A 26,143-nucleotide genomic window follows, 5' to 3' on the forward strand; every position below is an offset into this window, starting at 1 on the left:
GGCATAACATCCCTCAGACAACCATTAATAACCTAATTAAAGGGGTTTTCCAGGGACATATTTTTTTCAGGCAGTGCAAGAGCAATGAGGAGTTTTACTAATAAGAGGCAAATGGGGCGGGCATTGAGGAGACTGTGGACCAATATGATGCATTAAACCCGGGTGTACATCAGAAGTCCTGGGTTTTGAGGCATCCTATTGGAACACGGCCTTTTAAATGTCCGCTCCGTTCATTCTTTGCTTGTACTTGAATAGCCACACGATTTCCTGCATGCTATTCCTCAGTGAAAGTTGAGGAATGGCATTCACGCAAAGAAAATGGTGCTGCTATTCAAGTACAAGCAAAGCATGAACAGAGCGGACATTGAGGAGACTGTGGACACATATATTATGATGGGGATCACATTAGATATCTGAGGTGCGGTCAATAGGATTCTGTGACCGCACCTTAGATTAAGCAGGTGGGTGGGATAAACTAAAGGGGAAGGGAGAACTAGTGGGGGGGCCAATAGACAGAGGGGGCAGAATAATTAGTAAAGAACAGCCCTGTGTCGTTACGTAGGTCAGTGATGTATCGACAAAGGGCTGTGTGTATTCTAAGGCTGGGTTCACACGAGCATGTTACGTCCGTAATGGACGGAACGTATTTCGGCCGCAAGTCCCGGACCGAACACACTGCAGGGAGCCGGGCTCCTAGCATCATAGTTATGTACGATGCTAGGAGTCCCTGCCTCGCTGCTTCAAGTCCTCTAGAACAGTGGACGCTACCAGACAGGCATTTCTCCCACTATAAACACCTGGTTCTGTAGACCTCCTGGCATAGAAGTCAGCTTTGCCTACAGTAGACGCATAGGTCTCTTGACCGGCCAAGGACACCACCGTTCTTGTGGCAGATGCTTCCTCATGAAGCGTGCGTAGGTAAACCGTTGCTCCACTGCACTTTGTGTCGATCTGCTGTGTTCTTTGGTTCAATGCTTGGGCAGCTGATTCAGCTTTCAAACGCACTCGAGTCTCTTCTTTGCAGACTCCCTTCTCTTTGGTCCAAGACTGGTCAAGATTATCTCAGCGGCTACTGGCATCAAAAGCGCTCACTTGCTCCAGAATAAAAGGAGACGCTCATTTTTCCAAAAACTCCTATTCTTGGATTTAGTCCCTTGGCCATTTTCCACCCGTTATACGGGGAATAGACTGCTCATTAAAACATAAAGAGGAAACCAGGCTTCTAGCCATGTTTTTCCTGGTGTCCCTGTACTCAACCCTCTGATACTGGTTTTGATGAACCTGCCTCTATGAAGACAAGCCCTCTTAGGCCTGCTTGGGTGGTGGACAGGATCCTTCTGTTTTGGGTGACTTGGATCGTTCTCATCTCTGATGTATGTAGGTCTAGGACATGGCCCCTTCGGGCTACAAAATAGACCTTGTTTCCATGCCCCCACACCTCTTCCTTCTGTTCTTTCCTCCTAGCTATTGCTCTGTGGGCTACCTACTTCTCCAGGTCATAGTCATCCTCGTTCTTCAGGAGACAAGTTTTGGGGTTCTTTAATCCAGTCCCCAAGAAGGAGGGGTTTGGCTGCTCCATCCTAGATCTAAAGAGCCTCTATCATTTTGTCAGGGTCCAACTTTTTTGAATGAGCCACTGAGGATGATGACCAACTTGTTAGAAGCACTATATTTGATGGCACGAGTGTTCAAATTACAGCCTTGGGTTCTCCACATGAGTTCTCTTAACCATTCTCAAGGCCAGAGGACCTTCCCCCCATCTTGTATTTCCCACAGGACCTACAAATCTGACTCCTTGGAACCTTGATCTGGTTCTTGATTCATGAAGTGGTCTCCTTTTTAAGCCTTCGCAGTTCTCTCTCCAGCTTCTACTTGGTAGGTGGCCCTATTTTTTGATAGCCGTCACTAATCGATTTGGCAGTTCTCCTGTCGTTCTCTGTCCGTTTCCTGTCGAAGGTGGTCCTTCCCATCCTGGGGAATACTCTCCACTCCATCTGGTTATGGTCGCTACTTGTTTGGGCCTATCTATCATAAACATTCTCCTTCTGTCGGTTCAACTCTCCTTTCAACTTCCCAGACAGCACCCAATGCTACGATCGTTCGACAGATCAGGAAGGCCATTTGTGCTGCCCTTTCTGATTCACCGTTCACCCCTTCAGTCCTGGTGTGTATAGCAGCCTTCTCTCGATACCTTACTCAGTCCTATACGGAGCACTTTTTTTTGCATTCTTTTAAGTTTTTCCCGGTTGCAACCTTCTGCAGATAATTGTTCGCTCCACTGGGGACTGCCTTAGGACATCCCATGAGCGGGAAAAGAGGATTTTTTAAAAAAAATTTAAGTTCTGACCCTACTTGCTCCTACTGCTTGTTTACAATCTAAATTAGCACAGTGTCTGCAGAAGGCGTATAGCAGGTGTAGGAGGTACTAACACTTTTGGCTTAGTGTCTGCCTCCTAGTGGCGGCAGCCTATAACCACTGTCCTCTTTGTCCCCCCAATGAGCAAAGCGAAAATACGATTATACAGGTAACAAAGTCCGAGCGCTGTGGCCCTTTCAAAACAGCTGATTGGTGGGGGTCTCGAGTCGGACCCCGACCCATCAGCTATTGACAGGCCATCAATATATAATGGCTGGAAAACCTCCTTTAATACTAGTTTTATACCAGTTTTTTTTTTTGTTTTTTTTTTAATGTAACAATGGTTTTGTTTTTTTCCCTCTCTAGATAATGCATATAGCAGTGACCCCAGAATCAAGAAGTTCAAAGAGGAAGAGAAAGCTAGAAAAGAAGCAGAAAAGAAAGCCAAGGTAGATGCAAGGAGAAAAGAACAGGAAGAAAAAGAAAAGGTATGTATTATAAAGTGAAATTTCATAACATAGCAGTATCTATTTTTGTGACTACAATTATCAAATTATTTAGCTGTAGTAAATGCAAAGGTTATTGAAATCAGGCCCTGGTGCCAAGTCAAATTGTTTATTAGGTTCAAGTTGAAAACTAAAATATTAATAATTAATTAAAACTGGAAACAACTCCTCCAATAAACAAATACATACTGGGGAGTCTGTCACCAGATGTCCGTATTGAACTACCAACAGGCTATTATAGATTAGGTTAACCTGATTCTGACGTGTATTCTGTTTTTCGACAGCGTGCTCCCTTTTGAAGAGAAAAAGCTTTTATTACATTTATGCAAATGAGCATTTTGAAGTAAAGAGGACGTCTTAAAGGTTTTACTGCACATGCGCAGTGTAATCTTTATGCTCATCGTTCTAATTGACACTACTGTGTATGCGCCGATTAAGATGTGGGGAAGCGTGCGTTCACTACACTACGGGGCCACACGTGAACCTACGATGTCTGGCCCCTGTCAATAAAAAAAAAAATGGGGGAGGGAGGGTGGTTGTACTGGGGAATGACTAGAGAGCATTTTGGAGCAATGGTGATGCCCTCGTTGCTCCAAAATGCTCATTTGCATAAATGTAATAAAAGCTTTTTCTCTTTAAAGGAGGCACTCTGTGGAAAAACATAATACACGTCAATCAGGTTAGCCTAATCTATAATAGCCTGTTGGAAGTTCAATAAGGACATCTGGTGACAGACTCCCTTTAGAGGGCTACACATCAGAAACACTTTTATTAGCCAAGTACCTTCCATTAAATAGACAAGAAAAAGCAAGTTATCAAAGAGCGCACACCTAAAAGAGTGAATGAAGAAAGTACAAATTTTATTTGATACAAAAAAGTTAAAGACCTCTAAAAACACCGCCCAAATCAACAGGCCGTGCTACAGCAAAAAACATCCCTAATAAAGATGTAACACTATACTTGGGTCAACAAAGTATACACACTATATCGATTGTATTAAGATAACCAGGACTGTAGGTCCAGTCAGAAATGCGGCAGTATAGCATAAAGGTCACATATACATAAATTATGAAGAGAATAACAATTCTGCAATTATGGACATCTAGGACAAGCCATGACAACATCAGTACCTAGAGAAAGTTCCCAGAATGTTTTAGAGCAAAAAAATCTGTATATAGAAATAATGAACACAGAGTATAGTCAAAAGTATACATGACCCAAGAAGGCTGTAGAATAGAATCTGCTCCTGACAAGTGTGTAGCTCAGCATGTAGAGAATAGAAAACAATTACTAACAAATAACTTAAAGGGAAGGTGGCACTAGCCAGGATAAAGGAGGGGGGATTGTGTGAGGACACTAGAGCGAGTGTGTCTTCTCCAATTTTGCAGCATAAAGCAATGAGGTTGCTTTACCACATGCCAATGCTGCAATTTTGGGAATTGCTCCCTCTAGTGACCAGCACATGGAAATGTTATAAATTAGAATCTAATTTATATTTCCTAGCTTGTGAAAAAATAAAAAAAAATTAAAACAACATGTAATCATTTATATACTAACTGTAACTAAAAAAAAAAAAAATTTTTCTAGAAACACATTCACGTTAACTGAAGCAGTTTTGAAGAAATTTTCAAGATACTCAATGCATTCCTCTGCACATCCATTTATCACAGCGATTATTTTTGTAGTGAGATAGTTGCATTCCTATGTCCAGGGATTTGTCATTCCCTACAAAAAAAAAAAATCTATGTCTGGCTCAAGCCTTATAGGAGCCAAAAGGTGAGACTAATTAGGTAATCAAGGCAAAGAATTTCAAGAGGTGAGAATTAAGAGAACTTCGATTCATCATTGGCGCGGTCTAGCAGCACCATAAATGGCTCAATAAGAAGAGCTACTTCCTGGGATACAGGCGTACCGTGGTTTAAATCCTGACCATATCTGTCATCTACCCACAAACTATTGTGGATTCTACCTGGATTATGACTGAAGATGTGCTGTAATTTTAATACGAGCTGAGCTACGTTGGTAAGAGTAATAACCATGTAAAATTATTACAGCAAAGGCAGGCGGAACTGGAAGCTGCTCGATTAGCAAAGGAGAAGGAAGAAGAGGAGGCTCGCCAGCAAGCACAACTTCTGAAAAAAGAAAAGGAAATACAGAAGAAAGCCATAAAGAAGGAACGTCAGCGACTACGTACTACATGCAAGGTTGGTTAAAATCATATTTTATAGAAGCTAAAAACATGGCCTATTTTTTATTTATTTTTTTTACATTCTTTTATTTTTGTTTTCTACTGAATCATTATACAGCAAAAACATAAAATATTCGCAGAAAGCATACACGTATAGCAATACAATATAATACAATTTTATTATGCATACAAAGTTCCAAAACACAATGCACAGCAGTCCTCTTATCCAGCAGAAGACAAAGTTATATTGCAAACAGAAAACATGAATATTAGAGAGCATATACATGTCAATACAGAATGAGCAATACTAGCAGTACCTTGGGCACCACGGTGACCAGAACCAAAACCACTACGCATCTCAGAACACCTATATATATATATATATATATATAGATATATATATATATATCTATATATATATATATATATATATATATATAGCCTGTGTCAGAGAGAGGATAAAGAATGGAAACTGACCAAGAGAACCCAGAGAACTTCTGATTGATCCAAAAAACATGGCTTATTTTTAACCTTTTAACGACCAGCCTATTTTGGCCTTTAACCCCTTCCCAACGTCCGCCGTGTATATACAGTGCACGTCGGGTGGGGGAGTATTGAGTGGGCTCACGGCTGAGCCTGCTCCATAGAACGTTGCATGTCTGCTGGATCCCGCTCATTTAACCCGTTCAATAGCAACAGCAGCATTTAAATGGCTAGAAACAGGGGGGCGGCCCCCTGTAATGCAACGCCCATATTCCCCCAAGAACAATGTAAAAAAAATTAACTTAACTGGTATTGACGTGTCCATTAAATAATGAACTATTACAATATATCATTATTTAGTCCACACGGTGAACGCCGTAAAAAATAAATGCCAGAATGAAAATACCAATGGACCTGCAAAATACAAGCCCTCCTACTGCTCATTCGACGGAAAAATGTAAAAGTTATGACCCTTAGAATATGGCGACAACTCAAATTTTATTTTTAACAATCCTTTTTTTCTTGGAAAAGTAGTGAAACCCAAGAAAACAATATAAATTTGGCATCGCCGTAATCTTATTGACCCGCAGAATAAAGTTAACGTGACGTTTTTACCGTACATTGAAAGCCGTAAAAGCAAACCCCCCCCCCCCCCCAAATATTGAGGAATCGCTGTTCTATTTTCCAATTTCACTCCACAAATAATTTTTTCCCAGTTTCCCAATATATTTTATTGTAAGAAAATCTACAACTCGTCCTGCAAAAAATAAGCCCCCATACGGCAATGTTGATGAAAAATAAAAAAGTTATGACTTTCGCAAAGTGGAGAGGGAAAAACGAACGTGAAAATGGCTGCGATGGGAAAGTGTTAATGATAAGCAATTTTTATTTTCCCCTTGTTTTTTTGCCGGATTCATTGTATTTTTTAATGGCACCATTTTGAGGTACATGCAGTTTTTTTTTTTTTGTTTTTTTTGTTTTATAAACTTGTTTTATTGAAGAATTGCAGGACAAATGTATACAATTCACAACAGAGCATAATAAGGCTATGTTCACACAGGGTATTTTGCCGAGTTTTTTGACGCGGAAACCGCGTCGCAAAAACGGCCCGAGAACGCCTCCCATTGATTTCAATGGGAGGCGTCGGCGTCTTTTTCCCGCGAGCAGTAAAACTGCCTCGCGGGAAAAAGAAGCGACATGCCTTATCTTCGGGCGCTTCCGCCTCTGACCTCCCATTGACTTCAATGGGAGGCAGGAGAAAGCGTATTTCTCGCTGTTTTATGCCCGCGGCGCTCAATGGCCGCGGGCGAAAAACGGCGCGAAAATCGGCGTGCAGGGAGAGGAATATCTGCCTCAAAGTTCCAAACGGAATTTTGAGGCAGATATTCCTCCCCCAAAATACTCCGTGTGAACATAGCCTTAAGGTTAAATTATCTTAATAAAGTAACAATACAAAACAGGGTCATATGTATACTTTACAATCCCTTCCACATGTATGATATACTGTCATCAGCGAGAGCAAATATACAAATGTAATACCCAATAGCACAATTGCAATGTACAATATACATATTTGGAGTAGTGCAAAATAGTTTCAAAGTATATAAATTGTAAAAAATACGTTATATCATATAAATCAACTTTGCATTAATGAGTCTCTTAGGTATAAGTGTCTATGCGGGGCATAATTAGTAAGGGAGGAATTACACCATTTTCCCCAAATCTTTTGGAATTTATCTACACAACCCCTGCGCCTATATAAAACCCGTTCATAAGGGAGAATTGAGTTAACTAAGGACTTCCATTTGGATATTTTGGGCGGTCTAGGATCCATCCATTTCATTGCGATGCTTTTCCGCGCCATAAACAGCACTTCCCTGAGAAAGGTCTAGTATAGTATGACCAATTCACCATTTTTCAGGTAGAATACCGAACAAGCAGACCTGTGGGGTGTCCGGGACTGGTCGCTGTGTCACCCCAGTTACTACATCCACCACCTCTCCAAAAGGAAGATATATGCGGGCAATCCCAGATCATGTGCCAAATGTCCGATATGGGATAGCGGCATCTATGGCATTCCGTACTTGGGTATCTTCCCATTTTGTGCATTCTTACTGGTGTGAGATAACTTTGATGGCTGATCCAGAGCTGTATCATTTTATTGTTAGCCGCAGGGGACACTGTAAGTGTAGAGGAAAGTACTTTTTTCCAATCACCATCTTTTAAATCTGCTATTTGGACAGCCCACTTGTCTTTCACAGGCATGGGTGAGTTAGCCAGTGTGCTTTGGATGAGAGATGTATATATGGCTGAAATTAGGCCTCTCGGCCCTTGGGATTTAAAAATACTGATCAATGGGAAATGGGAGAATGTCACCTCTGATGCCGGGTATTGGCTTTTAATGGCATGAAGTAACTTTAGGTACCTGTAGAATGGCTCTCTAGGCAAGTTAAAAATCATTTTGCATCTGTGCGAAGGACTTGAATACATTGTCAATAAATATGTCTCTTGTAGCGCATACCCCATATCGGATCCAAAAAGTAGGAGCTAACTCATCAGTCAAATGTGTATGCAGTGGGTTTGTCCACAGAGGCATATCTGTATGTACGTCTGAGTATACATATATACTTTTTGCTGCTGACCGTACCGGAGTCGCCACGCCGTGTATCGGCAACATATTTCTTAGGGTACCCTGAGGACTCTCCAATAACGGCCACAGATGTGATCATCTCAAGAAAGTGTCTAGGTGATGTTCTGTATTTGGTATTCATGTGAATACATAGAACATAGCGAGGGGATGAGATGGTCGGAGTACCTGCCATAAACCTCTATAGGGAGCCCGTCTGGTACGGGTGCCTTTCCCTTAGACATGTCTCTCGATGCCTGCAAAATTCCGTCCTGTGAAATATTTTGCTCTAGGGCAGGGGTCTCAAACGCGGCCGGCTAAGTGAGCCACATATAGAAAAAAATGTGAAGTTGACGGGCCGCATTACTTTCAAATTTGATACAAAATTATTTTCTAATCAATTAGTTATTTGAATTACTATAACAATACTACTTTAATATAATAACAATACTACATTACTATAATATTTTATTTCTGTTACTTATATATTTGTTACTTATATAGCGCCAACATATTCTGCAGCGCTGTACAGAGGTCCTCTTTTACTGTCCCCATTGGGGCTCACAATCTAAATTCCCTATTGGTATGTTTTTTTGGGGTGTGGGAGGATACCGGAGCACCCGGAGGAAACCCAAGGAAACACAGGAAGAACATACAAATTCCATGCAGATGTTGTCCTTGGTTGGATTTGAACCTAGGACCCCAAGGCAATAGTGATAACAACTGAGCCACCATGCTGCCCTGTAGCTACTGCCACGGTGCCCTCTGTAGCTACTGGCACGGTGCCCTCTCTAGATGATGCAAACCCCCCCCCCCCCCCAGTAATGGCTCCATTGGGGCTCCCGCTAGGAGTGGAATCCCCAGCCAGAGCGTTACCGTCGCTTTGGCCAGGGATTCCTCTGCTGGAGGAGACCCTGACGTCACTGTCCATAGACAGTGACGTCAGGGGATCCTCCTGGACCGAATGTGATGTCAGGGGCAACCCCAGAGCCGGTTTTCCAGAGCAGAGCACTAGTATAGGCTCTGCGCCGGAACTCTGGAGAAGCCCCTGATATGAGTATCCATATATGGTCAGTGATGTCAAGGGCTTGCCCAAAGCTGGAGTCCCGGAGCAGAGCCACTTCTAGCACTCTGCCTGGGATTCCAGCTCTGCTCCTGACATCACTGTCCATATATGCGCAGTGATGTCAGAGGCAACCCCAGAGCCGGAGTCCTGGGCAGAGTGCTACTAATGTTCTGCTCTGGGACTTTGGCTCTGGGGAAGCCCCTGACATCACTGTCAATGTATGGACCGTAATGTCCGAAGCTTCCCCAGAGTCCCAGAGCAGAGCCTATACTAGCGCTCTGCCCGGGACTCCGACTCTGGGGAAGCCCCAGACATCACTGTCCATATATGGACAGAGTTGTCGGGATTCCGCAGAGTCCCGGAGCAGAGCCTATACTAGCGGCTCTGTGTCCCACGGGCCACAGATGACAGCCTCAGGGGCCGCGTGTTTGAGACCCCTGCTCTATGGCTTCCCTCCCAGCCTCATCCAGAGTAGGGAATGGTGTGCCATCCATATAGGAAAAATAGGTAAAATTGTGTGAATCTAGCTGCTATCTTCAATATAGCTGGACTAAGAGTTTTGATGTATCAGGTGAGCCAAAAATTTGCTGGACTGATTGCCCATTTCATAATAAGTTTTTTTGGCAACAAAAAAGTTTTCGATTTTGCTTTTTCCTGTAGTAATAATAATAGATATTTCTGTCCTGCCTGCACCCACAAATTTTTATTGTCATCAGTTGGGTCTGCGATATATTGTACTTCTAATGCACTACACTGCTGTGCCATGTCCTTTTCATGCCTATATGCTTATTTTAAAAAGGAAATGGTGGAGTGTAGGCAGCCCCTAAGAGAAGCTTTCATGGTATCCCAGAGGATACCCAATTCCTCAAATGATCTATGGTCTGTGTGAAATACCTCTAGTTGATCTGCGATACGATCCTAAGTACCTATCAGATTCAACCAATAGGGGTGTATCTTCCAACCCCTGGGCTTCTATGGGCCTGGGAGGGTAAATTTTAATAACACGTGGTAGTGATCTGACATCCCTCTACTTTTATATCCCACCATCGTTATCAGCAGGATCATGGGGGAATTAACAACTACATAATCGATTTGGGATAGAGAATACCAACCTATGGAGTGAGACGAATGTTTTAGCGGTTAGGTGTTTATAACGAAAAATATCAATCCATCCTATCTCTTCTAGTCACAAACTCAGCATCGAAGGTGCTGAAGGAGCACGGTTGGAGAGAGGTACATTCCTAAATCTATCCTAGTTGGAGTCCATCACCATATTGAAGTCTCCCATTCCCAAAATAGTTGCAGTCCGATAGGTCGTGCAAACGTAGAACATGTAGAGACCACCGGCAGTGGGATGTAGATTCCCAATATAACACATGGTATATTTTCAATGTGTGCATAGATAAACACATCTACCGTCGTTGTTCACTTTGGTCACTAAACGAGCGGGAGCGCGATCCTGCTCGTTACTGTGAAGTGTCGGCTGTAACATACAGCCGACACCCACATCGTATGGAGTGGGTTCACTCCATGAGCCAGTTCCATACTTCCCCTACCCGGCTATGACGTATAAATACATCAAATGTCGGGAAGGGGTTAACGGCCATAAATGTCTCACAACGATTTTGTAAATCTGCTGAGAAGTCCGGGAATATGGACATTGCAGCCCCGTTGTACTTAATCTTCGGTAGTCTTCGAGCGAAACGTAATATCATATCTCTGTCGTTACAAGTTGGCATCCGGGCAAGTAGTGGCCTTGGCGGAGCTCCTGGCGGTGGTGGTCTCGCCGGCACTTTGTGTGCTCGGTCTACCGCAAATGACTGCGAGAAGGCTGCATCCGGGAGCAAGTGCCTTATCCATTTCAGGATAAATTCACCTGGATTCTTACCCTCGGCTCCTTTGGGTAAGCCTATAATCCTGACATTATTCCGGCGAAGCTGGTTCTTAATGTCGTCTGTCTTCTGATTCCACGTTTCAGTGGAGGATTCTATGTCTGCGATTGCGTCTAGCATGTTAGCCGTTCTGTCTTCCACGTCCGGATACTCTATCTTCCACGTGGTTGAGGCGTTCCCGCAAGGTTTGCCTGATAAGGCCAATATCAATCTTGACCACTTCCAGCTTGCCAGTCAAAGAGGTCGTACATGCTGCGATAGCTGCCAGCACTTTGTTAGTCACCTCTGACAACGTGAGATCCGGATCTGCCTCCGCAGTTGTGGCTTCGCCTCCTGAGGATTCAGCACCTTTAGTACGCTGTCACGGGGATGCGGCCACTATCTTGTTCCTCACCGCTAGTGTACTCTTGCAGCTTTTCAGACGCCGTTTGTCCTCTTGTGGGGCTAATGCCTTTACTCTGGTCAGCCCTCAACCGTCGGGATGTCCAGGACAGAATTTTGGAAGGTAAGGTTAAGTGCAGGATAAGTATGGCACGAGATCACTGCGGAGCTACAGACTCATGCGACTGCTCCCCCTGCGCGCTAAGCCATGCCCCCGAGGTACATGCAGTTTATTGGTTGACTTTTATAAAAAAATTTGAGGGGGATGGAACAGCCATTCTGCCATTTTTTGCATTTAAATGTACTCCGTTTACCGCGCAGTGTAATAAATGTTACCTTTTATTCTATGGGTCGATATGATTACGGCGATACCACATATGTATAGTTTTTTTTTTTAATGTTTTACTGCCTTTGCACAATAAAAACACTTTAAAAAGAAAATAAATTTGTTTTTGCTTCTTCGCATTCCAAGAGCCATAACTTTTTATTTTTCTGTCATTGTAACCATATATGGGCTTGTTTTTTGCTGGATGAGATATAGTTTTTATTGGTATCATTTTGGGGTACGTTTTTTTACCAACTTTTATTCCATTCTTTGGGGAAGGGGGATGGGGAAAAACAGCAATTCTGTTGTGTGTGTTTTTTTAATTTTTTTTTTACGGCGTTTACCTTACAGCTTAAGGCCTGATTCACACGAGCGCTGTGCATCTCTGACGTGAAAAACTGCAGTTTTTCACGTCCGAGGTGCATCCGCGCTGCGGGATGCGAGGTCACGCATCCCCCATAGTTGAGAGTCTATGGAGGGATGAGTGATGGGTGAAAAGAACGGACATGTCCTATTTTCGCACGGACCCTTCACACGGTCCGTTGAAACAACGGCTGTGTGAACGGCCACATTGAATTACATAGGTCCGTGGGACGGCCGCTGTTTCAACGGCCGTCCCACGGACGTTTAACACGTTCGTGTGAATCAGGCCTAAGTAACATGTTAACTTCATTATTCGGGTCGTTACAATTGCAGCGATACCATATATGTGTACTTTTTATTTTTTTTACGCTTTGACAAAATAAAACCACTTTTTTTTTTTTTTATGGGAATTTTTATTTAATTTTTTACTGTGCACTTTTTTTAAATTACATTTATTTCACATTATTGAATAATTGTCTACGGGACATCACTTTGCAATCTTTTAATCGCTTTTATAGTACTTTGGTATACCTAGAATATTAAAGCATTACTGCTTGTCGGTGGGAATCAAACAATCTATTATGCCATGCCTCTGGCACAGCCTAATCGGAATATAGCCATGGCAGGCCTGGGGGCCTTTAATAGGCGCCGACTGGACTTTGCGGGCCAACGATGGGTGACAGAGCGAGCCATCTCCCTCTGTATACCACTTAGATGCAGCGGTTGCTATTACCACCTAAGGGGTTAAACGTCTACGATCGCAGCCATTAGACCAAAAGCCGGCTCTCATCAGATAGCCGAGCACCGGCTGCTCCTGGCACAGGACACCCGTGCTTATATTTTGATGTGCCGTAAAGAGGCTTCTGCATCGGAATAAGGACCTTTTGGGGGGCCTTCGTGAAAAGGCGTATTGGCGGTCACGAAGTCAATTCCACCTGTACCAGATACTTCCAGGACTGTAATATTGATGGCCTCTGTATTTATGGTGATTTGACTGGGTAAACAATAAACAGGACAAAGTGCACTGTTGGAGCACTGTGACCCCTACATTCAGCTGATTGGGATGGGGTGTCGGGCCGTCATCGATAAGATATTGATGGCCTATGCTTATCATAGGTCATCAATATTAGTCTCGGAAAACCCCTTTAGTCTAGACCTTCATTGAACAAGTACTGTCCTCACTTATGTAAACTTTCAAAACATGGTACCACATAGGTCATATGTAGGAAATTATCATTTATATCCTTGAATTCTTGTGCCTGTTTTGACCGCAACACCCAGACCCTCTGCGATCGAAGGTCTGTTCAGTAGAACTGTGAGTGGTCCAGGAGTTGCTGCCGTATTACAGCAACGTGTAGCCTAAGTACGTTATTTCTTGGACCAGGACACGATTAGCAGTGCACAGATAGTTGGTTATGGCACAAGTGTCATTTCACATGGGAGGGGACCTGGGAAGTTACAGGCAGAAACTCAAAAGGTGTTATCAGACTGTAGAACAGATGGTGATTATGGAGGCTTCCCTTGTCTATAGCTGCTTTTTTTTAAAATCATACTGGATCTGCAAGAAGTAAGGCCCCTCATCTGGAAAATAAAGCAGAGTCTGCCAAGTTAAAATTGTACCTTCAGTGATTGCAGCGTTTGTGTCTCCCACCAGAAGTTTAAATGTAATGGTGGGAGACAGCCCAGGGAATAGAAATGACCTTGTCGCAGAGGTAACTATACGGCTGGAAGTCGGAATAGGGGTTTTGCAGGAGAGGCTTCCAGCAATCATCCTTTTATTATGCTTCATCGACAGGACCATTACTTCTGGCAGACGTAGTGGACACAGACATCACTAGATGTGCATTTAAAATAGTTATCCTTCAGCTGAAACAGGATCCATGATAACCGTGTGGCCAGTCTTCATTATTCAGTAGGTTCATATCCAGATAATTGTTTTGGATCATTTTAATTTCTCACAGCTAGCTTGTCAACAGAGACATGCTCTTCCTCAGACCATAAACTTTCATGGAATTTCTAAGCCTTTTGTTCCACATGCGCTCTGCATGACAAATTCATTATTTGTTGACACATTCCTCTCTCAATAGTACATAAAAGTGGTGATGTCTGCCTCGCAAATAAACGGGTTGTCTCACTAAGGTAACCCGCTTCAATATGCCGTGTTAGGGCATATGCAGGGGACTCCTCCACTCAGGCGCTAAGTATTTAAAAGGTCTCCATGTAATACTAAATTTCACCAGCAGCAGAAGAAATTTTTGACTGGCCGTAACGTCCCCGCCGCAATAACAATGGATCTTTAGGGGTGTCAGGAGCCAAACCCACTGCATTCAGCTGATCGGATCTGCTTCATTGCAACAGAGGGGTTGTGTTTGTGAGACAACCCCTGTAATCCCTCTAAATGTGGCATCCTCACAAATCAGATTACTATCCCATTTAAACAACTCCATGAACTCCTCTAACAAGATAATAGATTCTGTTGTCCTTAGGAGGATGTGCATAGGTCGCTCTGACCTTGGTTCAAACTAAATTGGAGCACAGATAGTCCTGTCTACAAACAGTGTTCAGAAAATAGAGATAAAGACCATTAATAAATTAAACAGTGTAACAATGTCTACTTCTTCAGGATTATGTCAGGTAAGACTTCGTTCACATCTGCAACGGGGCTCCGTTCGTGGGATCCGTCTGAGCTTTCCATCGGGAACCCATGAACGGAAATGATAGGTTTCTGTCTGCGTCATCATTGATATCAAGTCGACTACGCTATTAATTCCGTCAAAACAACGGAACCCTTACACAACGATGACAAACCGAAATCATTTGCAACGAATCCGTCACCATTGAAATCAATGGTGATGCAAACGGAAACCTATGGTTTCTGTTTGTTTCAGTTTGGTTTCCGTTCATGAGTTCCCCTGACGGAAAACTCAGACTGAACGCCTGAACGGAGCCCCGACGCAGATGTGAACGAAGCCTTACTTTAACACTTGTTACAATGTAAACAGGAATAGTGTGTGACACTTATCCCAGCCCTTATGTACCGTATATGCAGTCGGCACCACATGCAAATCACACTCAAACACATTTATATATTGTACTTGGAGGAGTTAGATTATGTATGTTCAATTTAATAGTTTTGAAAATGACATCATTAGCCATGATTTAAAAATACTTTTTTTTTTTAAACCACAGAATTGGAATTACTTCTCTGAAAATGAAGCAGAAAGTGTGAAAATGATGGAAGAAATAGAAAAGTTGTGTGATCGGCTTGAAATAACTAGGTATGATTTCTTTGGTACTGTTTTAACACTTTAGGTGTTCAGCATGACCACTTTTAAGATCACATTTTTGAGCTAATGATGAATGCCTTTAAAGTGGTGTTGTATCTTATATACTTCGCATACTATGCAATCTTAGCTTGATTGAGTTGTTCATAGCTTTCTCCAGTTCTTTTGCATTCGTTACGGGCATTAGATAATGTGAGAGTGGTTGTAGACCTAGTAAAGTGATATGCACTGTTAAATCTATTTGAACTCCTGGAGAATGTTAGATCTGATCTCAGCATATGTCTTATTTATTTTTATTTGTATTGACTTTTTCATGGTGACCCTCCACTCTTAGTTTACAGTCTCTAAATGAGGCCCTTTCTGGAAGTTCGAAAGAAGAAGGTAAAAGTGCTGTTGAGAAGCAGGTATGTGAAGTTGAATAAAACTCCTGTATTAATTTTTGAAAATCATGATGGAGTATTTCTTATTACTATAGCTCTATTTGAAAGCTTGTAGTATTACATGGCACCCATTCAGATGAATGGGTGACTATGTAATATATTACCAGGCTGAGTCCACCAGGGCAGAAGCTGGCCTTTCGTACCGGCTCTAAACTCGTGCTAATATGGGGCAAGCCGGAGACCCCCCTCTGAAATCTATGTTCTCCTATCCATCATATGGATTTGGTGAGTTTTAGACACAACCAATTTCTTCTGCTGCAAAATTGCAATTGGAGAAATCTTCGATCCAAATCAGTAACATAATAGCCATGTTGTGGATTTGAACATTCCCATCGGGACAAATACAATTTTTGGACCCCCCCATAAAATTCTCATTGAATTAATTAGGGGACACAACACCATGGGTATAAGCCCTTGCCACTCGGAGGCTGACACTAGGCCATACCCTTCCCACAGCAGAAGACCAAAAAAATAAACATGTTCTTGGGGAAAAAACAATCAAACCGCCAGAGCCAACAGGTCCCGGGCCTGTGATAAACTAATAGAGGGCTGGATCTGTGTTCCCCAATGAATTAAACAAGAAAAGTATTTTACAGGGAGTACAAAAATCCAATTTTCTTCATATCATTGGGGACACCGCACCATGGGGCGACCTATAGCAGTCCTAGGGGATGGGACGAAAACTAAAGGATGAAAATTGGAGCCATGTAACCTGCCTAATGCACAGCTGCTTGCAGCATCTTGCGACCCAGACTGGCATCAGAGGAGGTCAAAAGAATGTATATAGTGTAATTTTGTGAAGGTGTCCACCGAAGCCAAGGTAGCATCTTTGCAGACCTGAGAGCCTACAGATAAGGTCAATTAACACAAAATGATTTCGAAATTTACAAAATGTTCTTTGTTTAACATATGAGACACAAACAGGTTAAAACATGAAAAATACAGTGCAAAAAGGTGTCCTGCACAGCGGGAATTATATGGGCATGCTATAATAGATGAAAGTATATGTAAGCCACAGAGGAATGCTGACACAATATACGCTTGTTTAATGGTGGGAAACCAATCTCTATACATGTAATTAAAGCTAATTGTAAGCTAATGAAGTAATCATTCAGAGTGTGACATCTTGGTTGTAAGTAACGTCATGAATTTATGTAATAAGGAAGAAACACACTCATGAGCATATAATTACAGCAAGACCTATATGAGTGGCACAGTAAAGCATCTTACTCACCCATATCGTTGCTCCTGCACTGTAGAGACACCAGCCCGACGCGCGTTTCGGTGGAATGCCTTCGTCCGGATTTGTAGGCTATATCTTGAATATAATAGGTCAATTCACCAAGCTCTGACTTGTTTACATGTTTAATCTATTCTGATTGTCAGTCTAAAGATTTTTCTCCTGAAGGTACATATAGGTGATACCTGAGAGACTAAAGCCTGATGCCTGACCACTCGGGAGGCAACAACAGCCCTTGAAGAATGAACAGTGGAAGGGGCGTGGCCATCTGCGGATGTGAGAGGTCGCGTGTGGCGATGTCTCCGGGCCAGCATCCTGTATAACATCCTCCTGACGGTGTTAAACCTGCTAAAAACAGCCAAAATTCCTTACCTGCTGCGTCGGAAGGGAAGGACATCTTCCAAAAAAAAAGATGAGCCCGCCTAAAGCGATGGATGCAGCTGAAAAGCTGAAATCATATGCCTGCGTGGTGATCCAAGATGGCGCCGGCGGGAGCGCTGCGGCGCAAGGGACTCCTGAAGCTGCTCCTGGGACTTCCACTCCTGTTCCCTCAGTGCCGGATGCGGGGATCACGCTGCAGGAGGCCTCGGATAAACTGCTGACAGCCATCCTGGAGACCCGTACATCGCTCACTGCCAAGATGGATGAGGTGAGAGTGGATATGGGCCTGTTGAGGCAGGACTTACAGAATGTGCGGGAGAGAGTTACTGAGGCGGAGGGCCGGATCTCATCCCTGGAGGACCTCACTGCTAGCATGCCTGCTGCTATTCAGGATTTACATCGTAAAGTGGATCTATGGAGGCAGAAAGCAGACGACCTAGAAAACAGGTCGCGCTGCAATAATCTCCGTATCGTGGGATTGCCGGAGGGGCAGAGGCCTGGGGAATTTATGGAGAAATGGCTGCGAGACACCTTCCCGACTGCCTCCTTCTCGTTGGCTTTTGCGGTAGAGAGGGCACACAGGGTTCCAGCGAGACCACCCATCCCAGGTGCTCCCCCAAGACCTCTACTGGCTCGGATGCTGAATTGTAAGGACCGGGACACTGTCCTTCTGGAAGCCCGAAAGGCTGGAGGGATCCGCTTTGATAATGCTTCAGTGTCCATCTATCCTGATTTTTCTCCTGATTTGCAGCGACAGAGGGCGTCCTATGTTCCCATTAAGCACCGTCTTCGGGATTTACAGATTCCGTACTCCATGGCTTATCCTGCTCGACTTCGGGTGGTGGACGGAGATCGTGCTTTATTCTTCACTGATCCTGCTGAGGCGGATGAATGGCTCACAAAAAAGAACAGACGTTCTCCTCGTCGCTGATCGCGGTGATTATTACTCATATGGAACTCATGGATATCCCATATTGTTTGACCTCGGAGCATCTCCTGTTGGAGGCATCCTTCTGTGAGAAAGTTATGGCTCTGTACCTTGCTATTTGATGTGAAAACCGCATGGTATACAGGGTATGGGTTGTGTATCTTGGGATGTTTATGTCCTTCCTATCCTTGCTGGGGTGTAATGCAACTAAGGTATGCGGGGCTTTCACTGACAGTCAGGTTTCATTATGTTTATCACATACTCTGCGTGATGGGTGCTGGCCAGGGGGGGAGCTGCATCACTTGAATATAAATTGCGTTTGTACGTCAGAAATACGCTTGCCGTAGAGACTACCCCCTAGATTCTTGGCTACAAAGGTTTGCTCCTGTTGAGCAATGTATGTTAATGAGTGTGTTCTGAAGGTTTTTGAGTCAACTCATGTTGCGGTAGAGCTATTCATATACATAGTACAGGTGTGGGACATGTTCAGGTTGATACACTGGCTTGGGAAGGTATGTCCTATGGGGTTCGTGGGAGGGATTCAGAGGTATGGCTGTCTAATATATTTGGATTGTGAGAAATGGAGGGACTACGGTTAATGTCCTGGAATGTTCGGGGTATGGGTTCTCCTGAAAAGAGACATATGATATTTGCAGTTGTGAGACGACACCGCCCTCACTTAACGTGCTTGCAAGAAACTCACCTGACTCCTGATACTATGAGAAGCTTGAGTAAGCCCTGGGTACAGTGGGTGGGGCATGCTTCCCACACTTCCTATTCTAGGGGGGTGGCGATCTTGGTGCACTCTGAGCTTCGTTGGAAACTGCTACAGTCCAATTTAGACCCTCACGGGAGATACATTTTTCTGCATGCGGTTATTGATGACTCTCCCTATGTGATATTGGGGGTGTATAATCCTCCGCCTGCATCCTTGGAGATACTTCAGGAAGCCATGCGGTTCGTGTCCTCATATCCGGGTTCCCGTGTGGTTATGATGGGGGATTTTAACATGCTTATGGACCCTGGTTTAGACCGCCTTCAGGGAAATGAGGGGCGAGGATCAGGGGGCCCGACTCGGTTAGGCCTACTTATGCAAGAGATGGGGTGGATTGATCTGTGGAGGGCGACTCACGATTACCATAATCGTCTTGTTAAAACCTGAAAAAAAACCCTGACGAGAGTGGTTCATATAGGCAGATTTCGCTGCTGACAGTAGATTACAAGATCTTGACCAAGATGTTAGCTAATCGGCTCTGTACTGTGATAAAGGAGGTCATTCATCCGGATCAGTGTGGTTTCATACCAGGCAAATCTACCTCTGAGAATATACGCCGGGTGCAGGTTGTGTCACAGATCGGATGGGGAAAGCAACAGGACTGGGCTTTGGCATCCCTGGATGCAGCTTAGGCTTTTGACTCGGTTGAATGGTCTTATTTACTGGCAGTGCTGCGCAGATTTGGGTTTGGGGAGGGTTTCATTAAATGGGTTTCCTTGATGTATCGTTCTCCTAGGGCACAGGTGTTGGTGAATGAGGTACTGCCTCCTTCCTTTTGCCTCCATAGGGGCACGAGGCAGGGGTGTCCCCTTTCGCCACTCCTGTTTGCGCTGGCTATCAGTATTAGGCGTGATCCCGCGTACATGGGGATTAGAATAGGTTCCAGAGAGGACCGTATAGGGCTGTATGCAGACGATATGGCATTATTTATGGCTAATCCTAATGCCACTCTTCCTAGGGCCATTTCTATTATCAATGAATTCGGGTGGTATTCTGGCTTATTGATTAACTGGCAAAAGTCGTATTTGATGCATCTGAGGCGGGACGATTGTGGGTGGGGCACTGGGTTTTGTGGCTTGAAAGTAAACCCTGACTTCAAGTACTTGGGAATTATTATTGCCCGAGCATGTTCTCGGTCGCATGAGCTAAATGTGGCGCCCCTATTGACCTACCTTAGGGATAAAGTGCAGGTGTGGAAAAGTCTGCCTTTGTCGGTGGCAGGTTGTGTTAATATACTTAAGTTTGTTTTACCCAAATTCTTGTATGTTTTAGAACACATGGATGTGCTGGTGCCTAAATGTTTTTTAAAAATGGTGAACTCGCTGTTTGCACCGTTTGTATGGGGGGGGGGGGAGATCCAAACTTAAACTCTCTTCCCATCAGAGACCTAAAGACGAGGCGGGGGCTGCGTTACCGAATGTTTTTCTATACTATTTGGCGGGTCAGCTCCGGTATCTGGTTTCTTTGGGTTCTCCCCCCCCCCCCCCTGACAACTAATGCTGAGTGTCATCTGGCTCGGGTCCTGTGATTGAAAAGCTTATGGCCAATATTGGAGCCCAGGACTTTAGACACCGGTCTCTGTTGCCGCTGCATAGGTTGGCCAGGCGTGTATGGCAGCAGGCTAAAGCTGTACTGGGGTTTAAGGGGGTAGTGGCGGAGAGTCCGCTGTGGGAGAATCCGAGCTTTTCTCATCTTTTTGGTTTATTGGGGAAGACTTATTGGATTTCACGAGATGTACATACCCTATCACAACTGCTTACAGGAGACGGTTCTATTATGTCGGTGAATGAGATTCGAGCGGCTTTTAATATACCACCGGGGGAGGAGATATACTGTATACAACTTCGCCATGCGTTACTAGCACAATTTCCACCGAACTCCACCATTTTCACTAGCTATGTCTTGGTAGCACGTTTAGGTACTCATCCTACGGGTGGATTTGTATCTCAAATTTACTCTTTTTTTACTAGACGCTAAATTGCGCCTTGAACCCCTAGCGGTTGAGGATAAATGGCGTGAAATTATTCCACAACTCACAGATGAGGACTGGAGGGAGGCCCAGAGGTCCCATTTGCTGGTTTCACCTGCTGCTAATAACAGACTAGTACAACTGTTTATCTTACACCAATGTTATTTAACGCCCATTAGATTACACCGTATGGGACGGATGGCATCCTCACACTGCCATAGATGTGGGGAGGAGGGGGCTGATTTTATTCATTTAATGTGGGGATGTCGGTGGATCCTTAGCTTCTGGGAGGAGGTGGTCGTATTATTAACGGCAGTGATGGGGAAGACGGTACCTCGCAGGCCGGAGGTGTGTTTGCTGGGACTGATCTCTGAGGAACAGTGGTCGGTACACGAGAGGACCTTTCTTAGGGAAGCACTCTTTATGGCAAGGAAGGCGGTGGCTATACGGTGGATGGCAGATTGGGCACCGACAGTGGCGTATCTTGATTAATGACACTCTTCCATTTGAAAAAGTGGTGTATAAACATCGGGGAAGACCGGCTAAATTTGACCTGATCTGGGGTGGCTGGTGCTCATCGAATCTCACTCACTGTACAGTCCAAGGGTTGTCGGCAGCTTTGTCACATGCCGGAGGTGGACATGGTTGAGGGACTCGGGTGGATGTTTTTGTATACGAGATGTTGGGTTCTTATCTGAATGCTATTGAAGTGCAGGCATTTATTACTTGTATTTGAATGTACATTTAATGATACTGTTTTGATTCATTTGTATTGTGAATACGTGGTCTGCGTACCACGGACAGATTAAATGTGATCTTGCTTGCTCACCTGTATATGTGTATCTATTCTTGTATGTGGATGGATAGATGTATTCTGTTATACTGCTGTATATGAAAGTTTGACTCTGACTTCACTGGAGAACAAAAGGCCAAAGTTCGCTAAAAAAAGAATGGACAGAGCAAGGACCTGAAACTTATGTGAAGATGAGCGTGATGGCAGGATTCTAGGTGTAGAACATATTATAGGATGGAGATTATGCTGTTTAAAACAGCAGAAATAGGCCCTCCACGTATGGTGGTACACATTGGCTGATTCAAGTTTCCTGGCCTGCAACATCGTACAGTCGACTAGTTCAGAGAGGCCCCAGGCTCTCAAAACCTTTGCTTCGAAAGCCACGCCGTTAAAAACACATCTAAAGTGGGGTGGAATAGCGGACCTCGGGAAAAGAGGTTGCGTCGAGGTGGAAGATGCCATGGTGTGTTCGCAAGTAGGTTGACCAGGTCAGTGTACCTGGCTCGGCGAGGCCAGTTCAGTGCCACCAGGATTGCGTGAACATTTCTCTTGTGCACTCTTGGCAAGAACAGAAAGGGGGGAAAGAGATGCAGGAGAGCAAAACTCCCACGGAGTCACCAGGGCGTGGACCACGTTGGCCCTGGCATCCCGTCGGGATCAATGGCCACGTAGGCTGGAACCTTGTGTTTTGAAGTGAGACGCAAAGAGATCCATATCTATGAAGCCCCACTTCTGGCTAATCTGATTAAATACATCCGGGTGAATAGACCACTCTACTGGATCCAGCCTTTCCCGACTTAAAAAGTCTGTGACCCAGTTGTTAATTTCCGGTATGGGGGCCGCTGATATTATTTGCATACAACACTTCGCACTATGAGTATCTGAGAGGACCCACAGAGCAGCCCAATTCCTGAGTGTTTCAAATAGACAACTGCCTGGCAAACCTGTAGAAGAGTCCAATGGAAGAGGGCCAGGAAGATTGCCCACACTTACAGAAGGTTGATTTCCAAGGTTGTCCCCCTCTTTCCCCCTAGACCGTGTTGTGGCCAAAAACTGCACCCCACCTGGATAGGCTGGCAATCCATCGAGATGACTAGGAACTTGAGGGAAAGAAGAGACCGTCCCAACAAGATGACCGGTGAGTTCTCCTACCAGCATAACTCCTGGTAAATCTGAAAGGGCAGGAGAAGCCACTTGTCCAATGAATCCTGGGGCTTGTCCCAGCTCGAAATGATTGCCTCCTGGGGAGGCATGGTGTTAAATTGTGCATATGGAACTGCCTTGATGGTCAACACCATCCTCCCCAGCACCTGCATAAAATACGGATGAAAAAAGGAGTATGGTCTTGCTATTGTCTGCTGGGAAATGGATCTTTGTTGTCCTGGTGGTGAAGATCATATCCAAAAATTGCATGTGCCGTGTTTGTTACTAAGGATTTCTCCTCGTTGATGATCCACCTGAATCTCTTTAACAGGGTGATGTTAAGACTGTAAAGCTTATCTATTTGTCTTTCCTGAAGGGGGCCTTCACCAAGAGGTCGTCCACGAAAGTGATGAAAACGACTCCTCTGGCGCGGAGAAGTGTCATAAGAGTCGCCAGGACAAGCCCAAAGGGGAGGATGACGTACTTGAGATGTTGAGAACTGTTCACGAAACTAAGGAAATGCTGATGGGCCCTTGCAATAGGGTTATGGAGGTATACATCGAAAATGTCTATGGAAGAAATGTACTTTCCATGTTCCAGTGATGTGGTTACTGATCGCAGGGATTCCATGGGAAACCTCCATATGCGCACAAAGTAATTTGACGTCTTCACAATCCTTAAATAAAGACTGATTAGTCCGGCCCATCCTGGATTTGAAGGCGTTTAGGTAGAACCGACTGAGGAACTGGAACTATAACTTCCTGTAAAAAGGAACGAGCAGCCTGGGAAAAAGCAGAAGCACGATTCGGTGGGCAATGCAGACTGGACAGAAAAAAAAATGACCTGGGGAAGGGTCAAGCAATCTATCTTGTGTCCTATCAATATTTGTCAAAGAAGATGTCGTCGTCCCCCCCCCCCCCCCACTCGGGCAGCCAAAACGAGTGGGCAGACACCTTTGGGCTGAGGATGTCTTAAAAGTGGAGTGCTTCTGGGCCCTGTGGTGCTGCCACCAAGCAGGCTTTGGCTTGAAAGATGGATTTCTGGAGTCACTGGGCAGCTAGTTCTCTTGTCTGACCTCTGTGAAGAAAAAGATCTCTGGGAGGAAGAGTTAGGAAAGGATGAAACCTCTGAGGACAGGGAGAAGGCAGCGGATGCCGCTTATGGTTCTGAGGCAGAAAAGAACTCTTAACTGCCAGTAGCCTCCAAAATAATTTTGATCCAGACGTTTTCCAAAAAGTCTGTTCCCAACCAATGGAAAGCCATCAAGGGCTTCTTCTTTTTTTTTTTTTTCTTTTTTTTTTTGGAAGCCTGATCGGCCACTCAAAATTTTAGCCAGACAGATCTACGGATAGCTATTAAATTAGCAGATGCATGGGCATTGAAGCTGTGAAGTTTTAGATCCTCGTTCCCAGTTAGTCAGCCTGGTTTTCACCGAGTAGCGCGGGAAGAATTACACCAGAAGCAGAGCTCAGGTAGAATATCCTCTCTCGATGAGATAGGAGCACAACAACTTTATTTAAAACAATGCAAAACTTATATAGCAAAAATGGCGTCAATTATCAGTATATGATCTTGTGACACCTCCAAGGTGCTAATTGGTTCTTGTTCAAACATGTCCTTTTCTTATTTGTTCAGTAAGTTTATAGAAGTTTGTGGGTTAAAACTTCATGTTGCTTTTTTCACATTCCAGGGCGTTGTCTCTTGCTCCGGCGCCATCTTGTGCCATCTTATCATACTACATAGCATTATAGCAGAATATGATATACTGAGAAGCTTTATGTAAGGATAATAATAATTTTTGCAAGCACACAAATATACATAGTGGTGATCCTTCACAAAGCCTCAAACAAGAATTCTGAAGTATGAATATCCTGCAAAGGAAGATCTGCTGTAGCGCCTCATCCAAGATACCGCGGTACAGTTGTTGCGCCCAAATAGAGTAAGAAACAGCATTTTGAGACCAAGCCCTCCTGGATAGGAAACTATATTCATATTCATTTATTTTTTATTTATTTTTTGTTAAACAGCCAGTTGCCTGTCAGGATGTTTCAATTTCTTAGAATTTTCTAAAACTCGCTATGCTTCATGAAATGTATCCTCTGGCACCATAAGAGTACCTCTTCTTGAGAAGCAGTATTAGGGTCATCCTTAACATTAAAGGTGTATTTGACCGCACGTATCAAGGCCTGCATGGCAGCTGACAACCGTAAGTCCTGATCTGATTCTGAATCCAAATCAGAGGTTTCACCTGAGGAAAAAGACTGATCCTAATAAAAAGCAGCTTCTATTAATGACCCTAAGAGGGGACTTATGGAAGAAACCTGAAGAGGAGTGGGATTTGCACAGAAAAAGGCAGATTATCTATGGGAATGGAAGAAGGGGCATTCATTTCGGATTACAGAAGGTCAACGCTCCAAAGACTCAACAATGGTTTGGGAGAGTGTAAATTTTCCCTAACCCATAAGCAAAGGACTTTGCCCATTCAAGGGGTGCCACATACTCTCGGCTGTCTGATGGAATCCTCCTGAGACAAACACGTCACAAGGGAGAGGGGAACAGACAACTAACCGTGTCAGAGGGAAGTGTGACCCCCTAGGGAAGCTGCACCTAATAAAAAAAATAACAAATTGACCCCCATATAAAAATAAAATAAAATCATCCCTAGCGTTGGCCTACCAAACCTTGACTGGAGATTCTAAGAACCACTGGAAAATGGCCCAAGTGTAAGAGCTGTGTATCAGGCAGAAGCGCTTCTGAAATGGTGCTGGCACCAGAAACCACACCATGGGAAGAGGAAGAACAACCGCTATATAGGTTTATGTTTTAGAGCGGACGTCCTGCTCCTAGGACCGGCCTCCTCAAAAAGGAGTGTCCAAAATCCTCTAGGTGCACCTTTACTTCAGAGGCCTGTGTATAAGGCAAGAAGTACACTAGAGCCGCATGTCCTAAAACTGCAGAACCTGGGCAATAAATATTGAGTTGCGTTTCTCTGGTAAGACTTTGT

The 26,143-nt window shown here is 44.1% G+C and overlaps 1 protein-coding gene across 2 annotated transcripts in view; it reads left to right on the forward strand.

Moving 5' to 3' along the window:
* Positions 1-26,143, forward strand: part of DNAJC2 (DnaJ heat shock protein family (Hsp40) member C2) — a 55,960-nt gene that overhangs the window by 16,765 nt on the left and 13,052 nt on the right. For both annotated transcript variants that reach the window (XM_075857318.1, XM_075857316.1), the window contains exons 9-12: positions 2,723-2,844; positions 4,917-5,066; positions 15,376-15,464; positions 15,805-15,874. In XM_075857318.1, the coding sequence (XP_075713433.1) occupies positions 2,723-2,844; positions 4,917-5,066; positions 15,376-15,464; positions 15,805-15,874 (431 nt within the window). The remainder of the gene's footprint in view (positions 1-2,722; positions 2,845-4,916; positions 5,067-15,375; positions 15,465-15,804; positions 15,875-26,143) is intronic.

Source organism: Rhinoderma darwinii, chromosome 3 (assembly GCF_050947455.1).
Source record: "Rhinoderma darwinii isolate aRhiDar2 chromosome 3, aRhiDar2.hap1, whole genome shotgun sequence".
NCBI lineage: Eukaryota > Metazoa > Chordata > Amphibia > Anura > Rhinodermatidae > Rhinoderma > Rhinoderma darwinii.